Raw genomic sequence first — 21296 nt, forward strand, 5'->3', positions numbered from 1 at the left:
GGCACTGCCTGTGGGACTCCAGGTGTGGGGTGGTAGACACCAGGTTGGCACTCTCATCAGGAACTGCCTTGAGGCTGAACTTGAACATGAAAAGTACCATACTGGACTCAAAATGAGAAAGGCCTTTGGGTAGAAGTCCTGCTCTTGGTCTTCACCCCACTCTATGGCCAGTTGGCTGGGGCAGGTTTTGTTCGTGTTTTACTTGAGGACTGGCTGAGAAGCACCTCAGGAAGCAAAACCCAGCTGCAGAAGCCAGCAGGCTAAGGAACCTGCTGACTACCTTCCATAACCTGAATCCTGTAAGCCAGTTTTCAATTCCTTGAGTTTCTCTAGCAAACAAGCAGAATGAAAAATTTGCCAGAAATGCAAATGCACACTACGTATTCAAAAGAGATATTCAGAGTAACTTAGAAGTTTTAATGAGATTCCCAGAAAAGATCCCTGCCAGAGTGTTAGATGTTCCCATTTGATCCATATATTAACTACTCTAATTGGTCCTCTGGCTCATAAGTTTGTAGAATACTGTTATAATACAGGCAGGCATTTGAATATAGGGGGAAAAAATGAAAATGACATCAAACTTGCTAAATACGTATTGTTTATTAAGGCTTGTATTCTCCTAGAGGAAAAAGTTAATCTGATGCTGTCCATTACTCCGTACAGGCAGTAACAGTCCAGAGACAGAGTTATACGTTCTAAATACAAGTCTAAATGATACAGCTTAAACTTTATTTAAATTGGAGGTCCTTTCGGAGTAAATAGTTTTCAGAAGAAGATATCTGCTTTCTAATATAGTAAAAGATCCTCTACAATAAACACGTGCAGATTCAGTGTGCTAGAGCAACAGGCATGAGCACCATTTTCATGCTTAATAGAAACTCCAGTTGGTGGCGAGTTCTTCGACGGTTCCCTCATTCCACAAAAACATGACAGCAAATTCAGTTTCTTAAAACAGTTTTTTTACTCATCCAACAGAAAAAAATTAGACATACACACTGTCAATTTTAAACATCTGAGGCATCATCCATCATATTGTCCGTACTATTAGTTCCTACGTTAAAGCTCAGCATTATTGGTATAAAAAACAAAACAAAATAAAACAAAACAAAACTTTAAATGGCATTAGGATTTTGGGGAAGAGGAAAGGGAAAGATTAAAAATGATTTGCAATTAACTAATAACACCTGAAAGCCCAAACAGGTTTAAAACACATTGTCCAAAAACCCTGCAATGTTGATAGCATCACGTTATTATTTAATAATTAAGCTACAGAAACAATAAAGCAGAATTATGGCTGAGAGAAGGCATCTCACTCTCTGCAGGATATGGTTTAACAAATGCACACTGAAGCACTGGTTAACAGAACGTGGAAGGGAAATATTTTCAGAGAGATAGAAATTTCACCAACAATTTGATTTCCTACTAGACAGAAAAAAACCAAAATGACATGTTTTCATTTGAAAAGTATAATTGTACACTTAAAATAAAAAGGTATAGTAATTGCACAAAGTGATCTGAACTTTTTGATTTTAATATTCTGAAGTGCAGTATCTCAAACAAAATTGTTAAAGTGACCAAAAAAAAGAAGAAAAAGAAAGAAAAAGAAAACAATGCATGGTTTATTATACTTGCCATGAAGAAACAGGGCATGGGGTGAAGAGAAAGGATGTGTCACATGTAAAAATTATAAATATCTGACTTGGAACATAATTTGTGTCAAAAAGTCTTTGGGAAACACTAACATTTTAGGACGCTCATTTATAGTTCCATATTAGGTCAGTATAATTGGTTACCAACTTAAAAAAAAAAAAAAACCAGATGCACCTTTATTAATGGCTTCTACAGCATTGTACATAGAAAAGATACAAATGAACGCAGATCCACATGGGCAAAAATAAACTACAATGTACTTAAAGATGCAACAACTTAATTTCCCCTGCACGAGAATATATATTGGAGCTGAAAGCTTTAGTTTGTCCTGATGCCAGGATACAGCACCAGAATACTTTTTGTTTTTTCAGAGTCGAATTTAATATCAGTTCTAGTATATATAGCAAACTGGGTTTATTCTTATTGTTTGTTTCGATTCTGACGTTCCTGCGAAGAGAAAAGCACAAAAACAAGATAGTTTAATCATATGAAGAAGTTCAGTGATACAGCAGCTAAGAGTTCAGGAAAAAATTCAATCCCTTTGTCTCCAAATGACATCTATATTCTGCTCATAAAATTACAACATCAATTATGTCACATGACACACAAATCAAAACAACGTCAACATTTCTAGAGGAGGGGCCGAATGCGAGCAAAGCACGGGCAGTGAGGCATAGCTGCTATATTAGTCACTGAGGATCAAAAGGGACTCCACATGAGGGTCACAATGAAGGACTTCAAGTGCAGGCTAAAGATTTGCAATATTTTGAGATTTCTGGATCATCTTAGCTATTGCTAACAGCAGCTGGGTTGGTAAGGGGTGGATAAACGTCAGTAGATTAAAAGACTCTACAATCAACAGCTAAAATTTTCCTCCAATGCATAGGTGATTTAGCAGCCTAAGTTTCACTGAAAGCAAAAGAGAACTTTGGCTCCTTGAAAGCTTTACTGCAAACCGTTTCTACCTCCGACTACTCTGCTTGGAAAGGAATCTCGAGACTTCAAAGTCAGGAAAAAAGGATGGAAACACACACACAAGCAGCGCTTTTCTGCCCTTGTGAAACGGGTCTGGCTTAATATGGTCAAGAAGGACTTCTAGCGCTGGCACTGTATAGCAGAAGACGGGAAAGACAGTGGCTCTTTGAAGTTCCACTCCAAGCTCTGGTTATCCACCAAGTCAAGGGAAACACCGAGACAGCCCTCAGATCTAGTATGGGCAGTCCTCACCTACCCAAAGGCAGAAGATGGTCTTTGAAGCTGAGACCCTTTCACAGATAAAGAAGCAACTGCATTCTCCCGTTTTCTTCAGTGGAAAGAGTAGGCCAGGGATTACTATTAGGCAGCAGCAAGGAAAACGAGGAGGGGCTTTGTGGTACCTGCCTTAACAGAAAAAAAAAATGGAGGGCATCCTAGCAAATGTTTTTTTTTCGGGGGGTGTAAATTCAGATATTCACAATGTGAAGTTCTCAGTTACCCTGTTACTGCGTCAACACGACTCTCTTTAACAACTAAATGCTAATAGTTTGATATCTGCTTTTCCTTTCTTGCTAAGTCAGAACTGCTATATCTTACTTTGTAACTGTTTCCTTTTCACACCACTAACTTTCCTTAAGGCAGATTACATGCCTCTGTGTCATATTTGAATGACTATGAAAACTGCTGTGGGCCCTGAGGAGAAGCAGATAAATGTCGAACCAGTGGCTTTGTACTAAAATGCCTACTGGGTTTAACAGCATTTATTGCATGACGAGTGGCTGAGCTCCCACCTGGCATCCAGAATCTGATTTCTACTTTTCTGCATGTTAAACCTCTTTAAATATGTGCAATAAGCCTGCAAATATTCCAAACAAAAGTTACACATATTACTGACTTCATGCCCTTCTATCTACCTGTATTCATGCAGTGCTAACTATTTCTTACCAACATACACAAACAGAGGTACACCGATACACTGGTCCATATCATATTGGCACTGAGAACAAGAAGAATGACATTATTGGCAATCAGCTTTTTTTGGGCTGATGTGGCTGATAATGTCACTGATAAATGCCGTGTGCATGCATGCAGCCACAGCACACACGGGACCAGGAATGTAGCCCAGCAGCATGGAGACCAGTGTCTAGCTGGTAAGTCTGTGGGGAGGAAAGGGGTGTGGGGGAGGGGACAGACAGAGACCCCTACAGTGAGGGGGGAGTGGGGCGGTATAGGGGCTGCCTAGCCATGGCGAGACTGGGTACGGGACAGAACCATGGGCAGTGCTTCCCGCTGCTGCGTGCACCCCTGGGGGAAGCTTGGGACCACATGCCCCCTGGATCTGCACACAGGGCAAGGGTGGGCTGCCACTGCAGGGTCAGGGCTGGGGGCTGCACTGGCCTCTTCCAGGCAGTGGGGCTGGGAGGGGGGGGATACGGCAAATTTTCAGGTGGAGGGGCCCCAGCCCAGGCCCCCAGCAGGCAGCCCGCCCTCACCCCATGCACTGATCTGGTGGGCACATGCCCCCCCATGACTCCCACGGGGTGCGCACAGCGCTGGGAGCCACCCCGACACTCCTGCATACAAGTTGCTGACATCTCTGTCCTGTGCACTGCCCCGGTTGGGCAGCCCCAGCACCACTCCCGCCCTCACCGTGGGGGCCTCGATCTACAACCCCCCCTTCTCCCGCACAGACGTACTGGCTACAAGCTGCTCTCCAAGCTGCTGGGGGGCATATCGGCAATCAGATCAGTATCGGCTAATATGGCTAGTTAACAACTGGTCATTGACACAGGCCAAAAAAAATGTTTATTGGTGCACCCCAACACAAAAAAACCTTGTCTACACAGAGCCTTCAGTCTTAGTTAAAATCGGAACAGTTTTTAACAACTGACATGGCAAGTTAACTGCATTTATAACTCATTTAAAAGCAGGTTTCAGTCTTTAGGCAACAACCTATTTTAAAACAAGCTGACCATTTATAATGGTTCATTTTTACTGTATATTTATATAACGAACAGACAGAACCAAGAGGCAAGTTAAAACACAGGTGGTTTGTAGGATCAACAAGTCATTTTAACACCTACAACAACCTTTCCTTCACAAATTCACCAACCTGGGGGGAGTCACAGATATGATGGAGGGTAGGGCTAGGATAGCTCTGCAGAAAAGGACCTGGGGGTTACAGTGGACAATAAGCTGAATAGGAGCCAGCAGTGTGCCCTTGTTGCCAAGAAGGCTACTGGCATCCTAGGCTGCGTTGGTAGAAGTGTTGCCAGCAGATTGAGGGAAGTGATTATGCCTTTCTTTGGCACTGGTGAGGCCACATCTGGAGTCCTGTGTACAGTTTTGCACCACCCCCCCTACAGAAAGGAGGCAGACAAGTTGGAGAGAGTTCAGTGGAGGGCAACAAAAATGGTTTGGGGGCTAAGGCATATGACTTGTGAGAAGAGGCTGAGGAAACTGGGCTTATTTAGTGTGCAGAAGAGAAGAGTGAGGGGGGATTGAATAGCAGCCTTCAGCTCCCTGCAGGGGGGTTGCAGAGGATAGAGCTGGACTGTTCTCAGTGGCGGCAGATGACAACAAGGAGCAATAGGCTTAAGTTACAACAAGGGGAGTTTAGGTTAGATAGTAGAAGAAACTTCCTCACCAGGAAAGTAAGTAAAGCATGGGAACAGGTTATCCAGAGAGGTGGTGCAAGCTTTTAAGGTTTTTAAAGACCCAGCTAGACAAACCCTTGGCTGGGACGATGTAGTTGGGGCTGGTCCTGGCCCTGCTTTGAGCAGGCGGTTGGACTTAAACAACTTCCTGAGATCCCTGCTAAGCCTCATTTTCTATGATTCTAAATTAACTAGGTTATTTATCAACTGTCAATAAAGCAACATTTGTTTCTTAAGGACAGCTGCTATAACCAGTGTTTTTATACTTGATTTAAACAAGTTATGACTGTTAGCCAACCCTGGAATAATACATCCTCTCAATTTTCCAACCCTAGCCAACAAGTCTAGGCACTGCATCTCAGCCTGTATATTAAGGTCTCCATCTTATGATGGCAGGTGCCCTTCTCCATTGCACTGTCCTAGCAGTTACTACTGTGTTTCTACTCTGTTCTTTACCCACCTCCTTTCTAATGTTTTTGCTGTATTGCATTTACTTTGTTTCTATTCACCCAGCGGCTTCCACACATTTCACAGAGCAATGGCATACACTGGTGGTTTGGAAAGGCTAGGCTTTCTAAACTCTTACTCTCAAGTATTGTAGGACCAGAGAAGAGACTTTTCCACAAGCGTTCAGTCCTGTATTTGAAGGACACAGATAGGAGGCAAATGGTTGTAAGAGGTTCTGCCAGTAGCCAAAAAGTGCGTGCACAGAAACAGGACACATGTGTTGCAGAACTTGGATTTATTCTATTACTCCACACAGTAACCTGGAGTCTCTTCTAGGAAGGAGACCTGGACCCCAGGCAGCCTGAGGTAGCACCGATACATCAGAGCTCAAATTATCCCTCAAGCCAGTAAGCCACATTGCCCTAAGAAATTCCAATTCACCTTCTCTCACACCAACTGCTCTTTGCCCAAGGCAAATGGCAAAATGTGGCACTGAGTTAATAATGGAAGCTGGGAGGGATAGAGGAGATGAGTTCTCCACTGCTAGACAACTTGGACAGACACTGACCAATCTCTAGCTCAGAGCCGGTGAAATTTTGCAGAAAAGAAGGAAGACTTATGCTGCAGGATGAAGCCTTTGTCCCCATAGAAGAACCAGATGTGGTTCTGCCCTTACCACTCAGAGAAAGCACCATAAACCTTCTTGCTAAACATTATTTTCCAAGGTCAGCAGGATAAGAGTCTATTAAATCTCTAGGTGCGCTCCTCTCTGCTATAGCTGGGAAAACACCACTACAGAAACCTTTACACAGCATCTTTAATCAAGAAACACACACCATCAGAAGCACCTGTCTTATAAAATGCAACTGCACAAAGCTGCATTTTTGTGAGAAGAGCAAACTGCTCCAGTCTAAAAAAGCCCTAAAACGGTGAGCCCATCAAAAAAGGAAGACGGCATGCAACCTGCTCCTAAATCAAGCGGTAGCTCAGCAGACAAACAGCCTAATACAGACAAGCTGATGTGCTTTCAGAAGGTCTCGAACATGCTGACTAGCCTGCATTCAGTTGCTGTAGAGGCTAGCTAATGTTTTTCAAATCCTAGTCTCAACGAGGCTCAAGTAGACAACTGGCAGTCTGGAGACACTGGACCTATAACCTTCCTGGATGGAATACAGTCACACTCTCTATCCTAGATTAGCGTTTCTCAACCCGTGGGTCACAAGAATATATATATATGAAAGGGTTGCAAACAAACTTGAAAAATGGATTCTCCTTTAAAAGGAAAAAAAAATGTGGGAAACTAGCTTTTCTCTTGCAGGCTGACAGAGCTCCAGCCTGCAAGGGGCTGCCTGGGGACCCCCCCATGCCCCACACATCGGCCCCCTGCCCCACAACACCGGGAGGCTAGGGCTGGGGGTAGGGGGTCAGGAGTGAGGGCACTGGGTCAGGACTGGCAGTCGATGTTTCGAAATGGGTGCTGGTACAAAAAAGTTGAGAACCACTGTCCTAGAGCATTTGAGCCACTGATCTCTGAACCTCACAACAGCAGCATGCTGTGTTACTAGAGACTCAGGCTAACTAGAATCATTAATGGTCTGATCTATAAAGATTTTATGTTATAAAATCTGTGCCCCAAATTTGTTCCAAGAAAAAACAAATACATAAACATTGCAACAGGTAACAAGGTTCTTTTCCTATCATGATCTATTCTGACAACGAAGAAAAGTTTTGTAAATCATATACCACCTTATTTCTTAGGTATGACTAAGGAGCTAATCATGTCTCAGTAAAGTTTACCATATATTTTATTTAAAGAAACTTGATCCCATATTTTGGAATTACAATTTATCATCATACAGGACACTACCACCACATTTTCTGGGCACAATTACCAATGGTATATTGGCTCTGAACAGGAATCTGGCCAACTGTTCCAGATACTTATATATTCTGGAATAAATCAACTCTCCATTTCTTCTTATTTTGGGCCACTGGACCAGCACTTAGCTTGTCCTCCTAACATGTATTAATGCATAAAACACTGCATCTTTCCTCCATTCCACAGAGACCAATTGCTTATCTTAAGCAATGCAGACAGCACTAGGGGAATCTTCTGCACTTACGACTAAATTTTTTCCTAGCGGATTACACTATAGCTGTACAGGTCCCACTTGAGGTCAATCGTTGACATTTTGAAGTTAACATGAAAAGTAATTAGATTAACTTCAGATGGAATATAAGCAGCAAATGGCTTTTTTATTCCTAAAGAATATAGTCTGTGCATGACCTTAATAATCAATCAGTTACAGCCACACTGCCCATCAGCAAAATTATCTAAAAATAAATTTAACTTCTTTGTTTCTTATAATAAAAAATGACTTCATCAGCAATAAATGAACTATTTCAGTATTTTTTCCAATTTAAGGACTTTTAAAATTCCCATCTTCATGTACTTATTATGTTTTAAAAAGGAACTGCAGACCTATCTGAATAATGATTTGACTCAAACCACGTAAGATGACCAAAAGGATACAACATTTTGAAAACATGGCAAAACTGTATAGGTACATATACATTAAACAGACAAAGCAAATCCTTTAGACCACAATAAAAACTATTAATTGGCACTAAGATTCCTTTATTTCGTATCTGCTCCAAGGTCCAAAGAATGGTAAAAAATCTAGATATCAGCTACGTGAATTTAAACAGGAAGTGCTCTCTAATAAGAAAACTTTGACTGGAAAGTTTTACAGCAAGCTACTGATGCAATTTGTTCACATGCAAAAGGTCAAAATAGATGTTTTATTCTTCTCAGAATATAATTTTACATAGACTGCAACACAGTCAGAGTATCATTTATCTTTCACTGCATCATTCGTTACTGGTATATTTTATTGCTGTAGCATCTGTTATCTTTCTCAGTCTACTCCAATGGCCTACACATAGCCTTGTTTTGTAAGCTGTTAAGAATTGCCTAAAAAATATTTAATTAGACCTCATGGGTTTTTTTTCCTTAATGCATCATTCATTAAACTGAGTTCTAAAGTTTCCTCAGTATTAAGTGAAGTGGAAAATAAGATGCAATAATTGTTGAGAAATTAATTTTGTTAGAAAGCAATGGTCTGTTCAGGCACGATTTATTACATATTTAAACTGATGCGGAAAACAGAAGTCCACATGAAAGTAATACAGAGGTGAGATCAGCTCAATATTGGGTCTGGTGCCAGTATAATCAGCTACTACAAATGAGAACTGAATTCAGATCTCAGCGTATGGCCTGGGAGCATAGGACCAACAAGGGTTAAGCATTCAAGAAGAAACATGTTTAATCCTGGGAACAGGCAGCCTCCAACCATTTCCAATGCTTGACGCAAGAGGCATTTCAAATTTTGTTTGTTGTTTTTTGGTTTTTTTTTTAACCTTGTATGGATTCACAGAAAGGATAAGTGACTTCCTTAAGTTTATGCACCAAGTATTTGGCAAAGAAACACAAGCTAAGCTTCCCAATTTCTAGTCCATAGCTCCACCCCACTGGATCGAACTGCCCCTTCTGAAGGTAGTAATCATGTTAAAGAAACAAGTAATTCTCAGTAAAAAAAGGTTTGCTAATAGGACATTTTTTGTTTCATGGACACCACGAACAGCATGTTAAAAGCTGTGAATTCAGGGAACTGAGACTTCTTCCCACCATGACTAGGTAATAACAGGCCTAAAACTGTAGGTGGCTAGACAGAAAGAGCAGAGCTGAAGTCTGAATAGCTCTCTTAACCCTGGATGTTTCTGTGTTTCTGGGGGAAGCTATACCCAGATAGTTAACGTACTTTACGCTGGGAGAGAGGGTTGTTTGTTTAAGTGGCAATAAGATAAAAGCCTTTAGTAAAGCAACTTCCATTTTACCTCCAGAACTTGCATTATGTTTCAAAACAGATTTTGAAGTAAATTTAAGTAATACAAAGTTGGCAAACAAACAGTTCCCTTTAACCACCGAAGTACAGGAAGTAGTACATAGTTCCAGTCAGAGTTCAGCCTAACAATCCTATGTTTCAGGGGTGTCAAACTCATCAGGACCCATGGATCAGGTGAGGGATGCAGGATGGGAATCAGGTCCACAGTCCAGTACCACATCCTGGAACCAGCATGCAGGGCCAGTGCAATGCGGGTGCTGCATGCAGCATGACTGCCGGTCCTACACACTGCAGGCAGCACACAAGGCCAGTCCAGGACACGTGATGTACATGGTACCTATGCTAGATCAGCCCTGCACGCTATCTCCAGCACCCTGGGCCGGTCTGTGGGACCTGTCCAAATTGGCCCCAAATTCAGCATGTAGCAGTGGTTCAGTGAGAGCATCATACGCTGTGTGCCCTGAACCAGCCCCATGAGCTGTGTGCAACTTACATCCCAGGTCTTGCCCTCTGAGCCACATGCAGTGTACAGGGTCAGGGCTGGTCCAAGACCCACAGACAGCACTAGGGATTAGATGATAGGATTTTGTGGGCTGGATTCAGCCCACATACCTCATCTCTTAAAACCCATATTAGACATGCTATGGCTTTACAGAATAGGAATGACTGATGTTACAGCATTTGGACCCCATTCTTGGTCCTGGCTGATGTAAGGACTATGAAGGTGACTAATATTTTATGACACGTTCATATAAAAACATTAAATACACATGCCCCCTATATATATCTCCCTGCTTACCACTATCCCATCCTGGCCCAATTCAAAGTCCTGTGGTTTTTCAGACCTGGTAGAAGGCACGAGTCTTAAAGATCAAGTTCTTCATTTATCTAAACAGGTGCAACTCAAGCAGCAGCAATACAAGCTTCACTACACAGGTTTCCTCAACTCTGTTCTCAAAATACCAGCTGAAAGGACAATAGTTTGGACTTACTGCTGGGGATGTCAAAGGGAATCAATTGTGACCTGCATTATTATTCAACCAGCAACTAGAGTGATACCTCATATACAGGAGCAAAAATACTCTAAGTGACACTGACTTGGTCTAACTTTGAAACTAGCAATCTCTGTATCCCACTAACCTCCTAAAATCAGTTTTCAAATTCCAACGGAATAGGACGTAAGCATTAAAAGTAAGCTAACTTTTTTTTGTTTGACAACCAGAATGACAACCAGAAAAAGTTGAGGCTGAAAGTTTCCTCCATCCCCCTTCTTTGTAATGTCAAACGTATCCAAGACCATTTACACACACCCTAAAGATGCAAGCCCTACTTATGTTCCACCAGAGCAATATTTAAAATATATGCACGTATGAAAAGAAAGAAAGAAAGGAAAACAAGCTTACCTTCCGCACTACCTCTTCTTCCTCTTGGCGCTTTTCATAATGAGAAAAGTCATCAAAGATGGAGGTTGTATGCTTGTACGTAGCAATAATTTTAAGCACTTGTTTCGCTTTTTCTAAGGGCACCTCCTGTGTGTCACGGGAGTTTGTAACTGGTTTGTTGTCATTGTTCTCCAGCCTGATGTGTCTCAGCTGGTTGTTGGGCACGTCCTTCACAAAGATCCACTTGACATCAAATTTCCCCTTCCATTTGTCCTGAGACCAGACGCCTGCACTGGTGCCATAGTCCACAGGTGATTTCATTTCTGCTACTCCACAGAAATGTCCGCTGCCATTGACACTGAACAGCAAGTACACTGGACCCTTACTATTCATGGAACGGAAAGCACTGTCCAAGCGTTTGTTGCCATGTTCTGTGCTACACCAAATGGAATATTTAATGGAACGATGAATATCATCCTCAGAATAGCTCTTTATTATGAACACACGCCCATTTTTAAGGTTCCATTCAAAATCTTTAGGGTTATAGCTATGAGCAGCCTTCAGTTTTTCAAGAACAGGATGGGATTCACCACTTGGGACAGAGTTAGGCTGGGTATTACCAGCTGAGTTGCTATCATTACTAGTTCCTCCACTTTGGCCAAAAGCTGCATTTCTGTTGCGAGGAGCCACCCAGCGATTCTGGGGTGGCTGCTGAGGGCTTTGATACTGTGGTTGGGTCAATGGTGGAGGCTGAGCTGGAACAGGCTGAATAATTTGCTGCTGTGGCTGCGGGACAGACTGAGGAGATGGGATCTGCTGAGGGGCAGGGACTTTTGCCACAGGACCCTTATTGTCCCAAGTACCTATGTCCATATTATGTTTTATAGGCGGTGGAGGCAAAGCTCCTCCAATTACTGGTCCAGTTTTTGTTTTCATTTTAGGTTGCGGTTTTGCGGGCTTGCTGGCAATGGCAGCCCAAGAAGTTGGTTTAGACACTGGCAAATTTACACTTGATCCACCATTCCCAGAAAGAGCACCTGTCATTCCAGCACTGTTGACAACAGAACCCACTGTTTTCACAGCAGAAGTTGTAACATCTCCACCAATCTTAAGTCCAACCATTCCCTGTTCAATGCTATTCATTCCAGGGGCTTTATTTAACGTATCATTATGAAATCCTGTCTGTCCATCCACAATAGTGCCACCCAGTGAACTGGGTGGGTAGCTATAACTGCTCCCGTAAGCCGAACTTTGAGTCTGCTGTCCTTGGGATCCACTTGTTCCCCAAGCTGAGAAAGCAGGATTTTCTGGGAAAAAATTAAATCTGTGTTGGTAGATGTTGTTTCCCAGGCCCCCAGGCTGTCCAAATACAGCATCGTGCATAAAATGATGATCTCCGTTACTGAGTTGTCCATAGGTGGTGAGGTATGGAATAGGAGGATCTCCTCCAGTAGACCATGGTGCTTCACTGAGAGAATAGGGAAACCCAATAGATGGTGGATAGTAACTGGACAAATAGGGATCAGTCATTGACGGATAGCTATTATTCTGTTAAAGAAGAAGAAAAAAACCAGGAGGGAATTTCAGATATAAGAAGTTGTTTACAAAACCAGCACGACATATAAGCAAAACAGACATTTCTGGGCTCAAAATGTAAGCAATAACACTTTTCCAAATTCCCTCATTTCAGCCTCAAAATTTTGTAATTTCTTATTCCATGAACAGTCCAAGTTGATGGCAGTGTATTTCTTACATTCCTAAAGTGGAGAGGCATTTTCTTTCTTCACTTACTAGTGAGCTTTGAACACCAGTCTCAGATGAAAGCTAGTACAGCCATGACTTGCAAAATCCCTTTTACTGCCCCGCAGAAAAAAAAAATAGCTTAATTTTATAGGCTAAAATCAAGAGACCGTGCAATTTTTGTAATTCAGAAATATTTAGTTGACAAGTATGATTCTAATATACTTTGAACTTGTATGCTGTTCAAAGGTTAAGATATTTTGTTTACCCATGTGTTATGCAAAGATTATTTAAAACAATTTTGAAAAATGCAAAGGCAAAAAAAAATGCTACTAAGATCCAGGAACAAGACTAGAAAGAATTACATCAGACTTAGCACTGAAATTAATGTTACAGCTACACAAATATCATAGCAAGATGCAAAAAACAAAATTAATGCAACCCCCAAACCATCAAATAAATGAAAGATGAAGAAACGGGCAGGTTGACAACCCTAAGAGATGTAATGACAAAAATAAATAATTTGTTTGTGTTTTTACTAAGTATTATATTAATATATTCAATACAGGCAACCAGTTATCCATAACAGACTAGTAAAAGAGTTTGTTTTTGGAGAATTCATAACTTGTTCTGTGTACACACACACACACACACACACTATAAAGAACAGGCATCTGTCTTCTCAGAATGCTTTTTATGTCAAAAAGGAAGTTAGAAATCATCATTTGATTTAGAGATGCAGTAGAAAATACAACACCACATCAAAAATAATTTTCCTCCATTATAAAAGAATCTCTATATAAGTAAAATAAAACTGAATTTCTTGCTCTCATTTCTTCCACTGACAGAAGCCAGTCTTTAGGTGGAGTTAGTATTGTACAGATGACTACAGGTACTCCTCACTTAAAGTCATCCCGGTTAATGTTATTTCATTATTATGTCACTGATCTATCAGAGAATACGCTCGTTTGAAGTTGCACAATGTTCGGTTATAATGTTTGGTTGCCACCTGCTAGTAGGTAAATACTGTGACGTAACTGGATTTGCTTAACATGGTTTTGCTTAAAGTTGCATTTTTCAAGAACGTAACTATAATATTAAGCAGGGAGTAGCTGTATTATATTACATACACAGTCTGAATGTTTTAATAAGACACAAAACTTGAGAGACATGAAATAAGACTCTGAAAAGAAAAAGCATCTAAAAATTCAGAGCTTGGGTTCTGTAATTTACCTTAATTTTCTCCTTCTATAGCAGCACTATATACGTATAGAGAACCTAGATCATAGATCTCCTTAAAGAACTTGGGTTCAAGACTGGATGGAGGTCCATGGAAAGACAGCCAAACGGTTCCGTCATTAAAACTGAGAGAGATGAACCCTTCCTGGTTCCTCCTTCCCTTTTCAACTACTTTTTAAGGTCACATTATCAAGACTTTTCCCTCTACACTTCTACAAATTTTCAACTAACATCCATTTTCTCCATTGCCTTCTTTATACGCAATAGTATCCAAGTACAAATGCACACTAAACATTATGTGACATGTTTAAGATGAGGTTACTGGTAAAGTTTACATGAAAAATAAATCTTAAGATTAACACTATTTAATATGTTTAAATAATATCTTGCATCTTGTCCAGTATTTACTAGTTGTGAACCTACCTTTCCCAAAGACATTCTAGGCATGGTAAATTACTGCATGAACTAGTCACTTTGGTCTGAAAGTCAGTGGCTTCAGTCAGAAGTCAGGGCTTCAACTGCAGCCATTAAAAAAAATAATAATAATATCAAGAGCAACAAAAGCAGAGGCACCTCTGATTAGAAACAAGCCACTCCTACAATATGACAAGCGGAAAAAAAAACAACAACAAAACAAACACTGACATGCAAAATGATGGCAAGACGTTAAGCCAGAGAAAGACAAAAGGGACAGCATGAAAAAAATAAGATACTGGTCAAAACTCAACAGAATGTTTCCTCATTTCATCTCTACCCCCGATATTGCAAACAAAAATGTTCTCTATGATCCTTTACATGGGGGGACAAGGGTAGTGACAAGGTACAAAATTCTAGCATTTCCAGTCAAGTCGGGAGGCCCCTTGGCACTCCTGAACATCAAGAGATTCCTTAAAATCCTACTTTGTCCAGGTTACAGACATATTTTTTTTCTTTGCTTGTGTGTTTTTCTTAAACTTGTAGCCAAAATATTTTCTGGAAATTTTTGAGCCATAGCAAGTTCATTTGTTTCAACTATCAACTGAAAATCAAAGCATGTCACTGCCCATATTCCCCCCACCCCACAATACAAATTAGTTTATTTAACATACACATATGTTAAGAGAAGCATATTTTAGAAGTTTCATGCACGTTGTTTTACAGTTGGGGAGGGGCAGAGAAAGATAAATTGATTTCACAGAAAAGCAGATTCCACATCCTGGACCCTGCAGACTTAAATCATGCTTACCTATTTAAAGCTAGCTTTCACAGTTAACCTGGTGTATTTTATTCTGAATATTAAATGCCTGGTCTTTAAACCACTAGGAAGGCCTATTAATCCCACATAAATTGTGTAGAATGGCAGACTCAATCGGACAGAAGAGAGAAATCCTTAGGAAAGGTACATCTATGGAATTTCCCCATTCTCAGCTCAATTGGAATACAACAGCATCAGCAAATGCTATCTTCAAAATATAAGCACCCAAAAGAAAAATACAGAAGTGGAAAAGGTTTCTTACCACGAAGAATTAACTAGTGTTCTTAGCTCATATACCTTTGTGTGCTTTTAAGTTAGATTTTACATAGGCCCAGCTAAAAGAAACCTAGAGTGCAAGTGATTGAGATTAGCAGGTGCTTCATGCCCAAAAATATTTCTGTTCTCTGAGCCATCCTACCAGGATTCCTTGAACTGACACTGTCTAGCTACCCAGCATGGAAAGTTTTCACAAGCACCCTAACAGGATAAAAAAGTTTCACCAGATACATTTGCAAAACATTCAATCTATTTTGTTTGGCTTTGTGCCACAGGGTTTAGGAGAAACCCTGATGGAAGTTCTTTAGTGCAACAGCAGTAATTTATCTCAACAGACTTATCCTTGACCTTTCAGAGCCTCTTCTCTAGTTCACTGTTTACTAACCCTTTGAGTTAATTGCAAATGGATCCCTTTTATCTGCCTGAGTGCTTTGCTTCATTGTCATACAGTATACTATTTATGCAAGATCTTTTCATTCCAATTTGTTGTATATCTGAACTAGGATTTTTGCTACAATTTTTTATTTTTTTTTACCTTGGATGTTGTACAGCATTCAATATCCATTCTTAGCCCTCTGAAATATTGTAAGAAATGTTCTTAGTGCTTAGGAACCATACAAGCACTACAGTCTGATACCATACCCTCAATTTCCATTTGCAACAGCCACTATTACTCTAAACCTGCTGCTCCCAACCAACCTTTTAAAAAAAGGAAAAATGGACAGATCAAATAATGAGGGCTTGTGGGTTCTCCAACATAGTAAAAAAGTTAGGAAAAGATACTGAAGTTATACTTCATTTTCTAAATCTGTAAATTTGTATCAAAACAACGATAAACTGCATTTCTAAGTCACCAAGTTTTAACTCACTATTTAATATTGTTCATATATTCTAATATACTTTAATTTCACAGTAAGTTTTAGTTATGCAGGCATATTTTAAGCAAATTCTACTCTTAGTCTAGACCACATACTATGATGGAATAATCTGCAACTGCAAGTTTAGCTACAACAGCTCAGTGAACAGTAAGGCCTCATTAACTTGCTGCTGCAACCAAACTGCTTCCAGTACCTGAGCTAGTCCAGGTACCTCTAGTTTATGCTGAATTCTGCAGTGCCAGCACAACCCTGCAACAGGTTGCTGCTACAGACCTTATCAGTCCTATCTGATCTCACTGAAAATCAGTCTGTTTAATTGCCCTGTGAAAAACAACACTTTGAGATACAAAAATACAAAATTCATTCTGCAAGGTTCAAAACAAGCCAAACATTAAGATTAAATAGCTACTTTCACTTATAAGAATACTAGTTTGTTGCTATGCACAGTTTTAAAGAAGGTTCTTTAAGCAAGAATAAGAGAACCCAATCCAAGATGTTAGAGATATTTAGCTAGTGTACAGTACATAAGTTGCAGAGACCACTGTATTATGCTCTCCTTAAACATCTGTTCAGCCCTTCTCATAAAGGAGCAACAGAAAAATTATGGACCAAGAGGCACGCTATTCTGCATTTGAGAAATATAGGGAAGGATCTAATCCAATAATTTTCACACCTCTAGTTCTGAGGCACCTCATTTTCTCTGCTCTCATTTAAAACCATCTTAAGCAGCACTGCTTCTGTTTAAAATAAAATAACGTTCTTCTGGAACGTATCCTACAAGTCATACGCACTGTATCAATACATATTAGCAGGAAGCAGTATGTAATATTCAAGTCTTACATCACATTGTCTTACTCTTAAAATGAAGGTGCACATGTTTAATTTAGTATTTTAAACTATATTTCCATGCTAAGCTTTTTCTGTTTTCTTATTGTAAGCCATCCTAAGCCTTTGTTGGAAACAGCGGCACATTAATTGAATAAATAAAAACATATGAACTCTAAAAAAAATCAGATTATGTATGTGAAGAAATTATATTTGCTGAAAGGTAGTAAGCAAATAGAGCTACTGTGCAAACTTCAAATCACAATCGTTACCAGGTCCATCTAAAAGCAGAATCTCTCAGTGACTGTAACAGGTGCTCTGACTACTGAAGAACTGCAAAACCAAGGCCTTACCGAGAAGCAACTGTGTGAGATTTTACAATAACGCTTTGATGTGGAAAGTATACAACAAGCTAGACCTGGACCATTACCTTCATTTTCACTTGTGACAAAGCTAAAAATACCAGCACTCTAAGCTAAAGTGCTAGTAGCGGTACTCAGTAATACTTAATGCACTGGAGCTGTTTCTTTTTCTATTTCCCTTCTAAAGCCTCACAGACTTCGGGAGCTATGAGCATAGGAGAGCCATAGTAGTGTTTGCCATATACCTTACTATGCCCAATCTATACCTTAGAAACAAAGGTAAGTTAAGAAAAAATACACTAACCTGATTTGACTGTCCAGAAAGGTAAGGTTCAAAGTCGTTATCATGAACTGTATCCTTCTGATGTAATGAACCATTTTGTACTAAAACAAAAAATTGCAACATTATTACATTGTTTAATAACATTTCAATGAAGAACCTCATCCTAAATTAACTGTAAAAAAATAGAGTACAGTAAATCCTTCTTGTGACATTGTCATTAATCTTTGACAAGGAAAGGGGTCAGAGATTTCTCTAAAACGAAAGTTTCCCAGTGCACTCTGAAAATCATTACTGCTTCCAAAACTAATTTGAATGACAATTTCAGAACATCTCATACTAAATTTTTCCTACAGCTTGGAAGTTATAGTAAAATGAAGAACCTGCAATTTTAACGAGGGTGCACATGCATGTATCTCCAGGAAATGTTAGAATCACAGAAAGGCATTTCTTGAGAAGAATGTGTGAATATGACTAGAGGACATAGCAATAACAGGTGTCCCTACTCCATGCCTATGACAGTACAAATAACAAACATCTGCTGTTCACACTGAGCAGTTCTTTAAAAAGTTGTGTCAGCAGTGATAAAATAATAGCTGTTGGGTGTATTTCTTGCAAAATGCATCAAAATGCTATCTTAAGCTCCACTTTCCTCACCTGCAAACTGGAAATACCTAGCTAAAACAAAGGGACATTTCAGGCTAAACATTTGCAAAGCTCTCTAAAAGGCACATTGGGAAGGTGCTACATAAAAAATGTAAAATGGTTATTTAAATTGCATCACACTTTATTTTTGTCAGTTATTGTGAAGCATAAAGCAAGCTGCATGCATTAAGTCGGTGCAAAGTAGTCCAACAGTTTCACAGAAAGGCTAAACTGAAAACAATGCCAGAGAAAAATGCAAATGCAATTCTTTTAAAAGATGACAAAAATAGTGATTTAAAATGGGTACAAGTAAAATAAGTTCAGGAAAAGCTGTCAAGGAAAATAGAACAGTATGTATAACATACATCAATGCACTTATAGAGCAGGGGAAATAATCTGAAACTTGTTGAGACTACAGTGGTTTGAAAAACAATGACAAATGAAATCTGAAGGATATTTGTATGGCAGACCTACGCCTATGTAAACTAATGGTTGGACCTGCTTCCATGCTAATGAGTATGTAATTATTCATAACTATGATAAATAAGTCTATTATTACAGTAACATAACTGACTTACAGCTAGGCTAGTTACTCATGAGACAACTTGCTAGCAAAGTTAAATTTTTGATAAAGAAGGTCATACGTGCTGTCATACCGCCCTATTACAGGTACTTGTACTGTTTGATTAAAATGACTTGTAGGAAAAGAGTTGTACACACCAGCTGTCAGACACCTGCCAAATCCAGTCGAGTGACAGAGCAATACTGATATAGCAGAAGCAAGCCTGGGTGTGCGTTTGTGTTTTTAAATTGTCTTTTAAGAATCTTCCACACTGTGTTTGTAATCAGTAGCCTTATTTAAGGCATCTTTAAGAGAAAGGCAAATTCAAGCAGGAGTGACCATCCAGCCTTATGTGGACAAAACATCAAAACAAAAATGCTCAAAACACACACATGCGAGAAATCCCATCCTTTAGAAAGCGCACAAGCAAGCAAACAAGCTCGGCTCCCAACTCTGCCAATGAGAAACCACAGTATTACTGACCTGCTTGCCCACTGCGGTCTGCCTGCTGGCATCAAACATTTAAATAAGATCTAAACAGAAAGATGCATCCCCCCCACCCTTAACTTTCTGCCTCCCTTACCTTTATTCTCCTGTCCTTTCGGTCTCTGCGATGCCAGGAGAAGAGGGGGAGGGGGGGGAAGAAAGAGAGAGGAAACCCAATCAGTTTTGTGAAATGCTTTTGTAGAACCCAGAAGTTTGAGGTGGAGAATGACCCGAGCAGACCCCATCCTTCCCCACCCCTTATCAGGCTTTGGACTTCATACCATGCACAGACCGTGTATAAGCAGGTGCCTTTTTGGCTAATATCAAGCAACACAGCGTGCACCTAAACCTCCAAGGCTCGGGGCTTGCACGGAGGAGGCCGGCCTGGATCTGCAGAGCGCCCACAGCGGCCGTCCTGGGGGGAGCACACTTGCCGGGGAGGGGCGATTTGGCCTTACCTGGAGCTGGTCTTGGGGTGGGAATACAGGGAAGGAGAGGGAAAGGCGGACACAGACGGGAGGAGGGAAATGAAGATGAGGAAGGAGGAGGAACAGAAGGAGGAAAATGAAGATGATGAGGAGGAAGAAGCTGGGAGAAGAGGAGGACAATGAAGAGGAGGAGGAGGAGGAGGAGGAGGAGGGTGGGGGAGGGGGACCCCGTGGCGGCCCGGCGCTCACCTGAGGGTCGACGCTGGTGGCAGACATACTTCATGTAGGGCCCGGGGGTGCGGGCGGCGGGCGCGGGGCCCGGGCGGCCGGCGCGGACGGGGGGGAGGGGGCGCCCCCTGAGGCCGGGCGGGGGTGCGGGGGGGGGGCGCGGGGGATGCGGGGCCCGCGGCCGCGATGCAACGCGAGCCTCCAAGTCCAATGGCGGCGGGGACCGGGCTGCGGTGACGTCAACGCCGGAGCGCGCCCGAGGCAGGCCGGGAAAACATGGCCGGGCCGGGCTGGGGGAGCGCAGCACCTGGCGCGCATGCGCGCGGGCTCGGCTCTTTCGTGGCCGGTGGGAGGAGGCTGCACGCGCCCGCGGCCCGCCAGGGGGCGCGCGGTGCCGGGCCTTGCACGTGCGGGTGGTGCGTCCCCCCTCCGGCTCCATCCAGCGCCCCTCTCCTGGGGGCCTGGCCCCCGCTGGGGCAGGCCTTTGCACCCCAGTTAGCCCATGCATGGGCGTAGGGGGACACAGTCCCGGGCAGCAGTAGTGGCTCTAGGGGAGGGCAAACGCCTGGTGCTTTTGGAAGCCCCAAAATTTTGCAATCCTTTTTTTTTGTTTTTGGGGGGGCTTGCAAAGGTCAAATTGGTTCTCACACCCCTGGGACTGGATGCTGTCCATGCAGTCTCTACCCTTGCAGTGAAATGCAGCTGCTGCAGTTCTCAGCAAGTGCCACCCACTTTGGGATCAAATTAGCTTGTCACGCATCTCTTTCGTGATGTACTTTACCTGCCCGAGGCAAACCTCGCATCGGGAACTTTTGTTGAACAAGAAGCAGTAGCTTCCTTTCTTTTCTCTCTCGCTCCGCTCGCCGTTATTGGACCCTACGAAGAATGTCCTGCAGTCGAAAGCTTGTCTAACTCTACCCCAACGACGTTGCTGGTCCTATAAAAGAGATTGCCCAAAGAAATCCCGACCTTACTGTTTAACAGAATATAATTGTCAGGTGATATTGTGGCCTAGATCTCACCCTTTCCCTTGGCTTTGTAGAGGCCCCTTTATGAGCAGTCATCAGCACCATGGTGATGATTTTTGATCTGACTCA

General features: G+C 41.6%; 1 protein-coding gene across 1 annotated transcript; it reads right to left on the minus strand.

Annotated features, from left to right (window-relative positions):
- Positions 1–580: 580 nt before the first annotated feature.
- On the minus strand, positions 581–20395 carry YTHDF1 (YTH N6-methyladenosine RNA binding protein F1). The gene is made up of 5 exons (XM_090064933.1): positions 20221–20395; positions 19641–19665; positions 17875–17954; positions 11038–12564; positions 581–2097 (listed from the first exon to the last, which is right to left on the minus strand). The coding sequence occupies exons 1-5, from the start codon at positions 20245–20247 to the stop codon at positions 2071–2073; spliced, it is 1686 nt and encodes a 561-aa protein (XP_089921059.1). The 5' UTR covers positions 20248–20395; the 3' UTR covers positions 581–2070.
- Between the last annotated feature and the right edge of the window lie 901 nt (positions 20396–21296).

This window comes from Crocodylus siamensis, chromosome 10 (assembly GCF_052110815.1).
Source record: "Crocodylus siamensis isolate JL-2025a chromosome 10, ASM5211081v1, whole genome shotgun sequence".
NCBI classification, from domain to species: domain Eukaryota; kingdom Metazoa; phylum Chordata; order Crocodylia; family Crocodylidae; genus Crocodylus; species Crocodylus siamensis.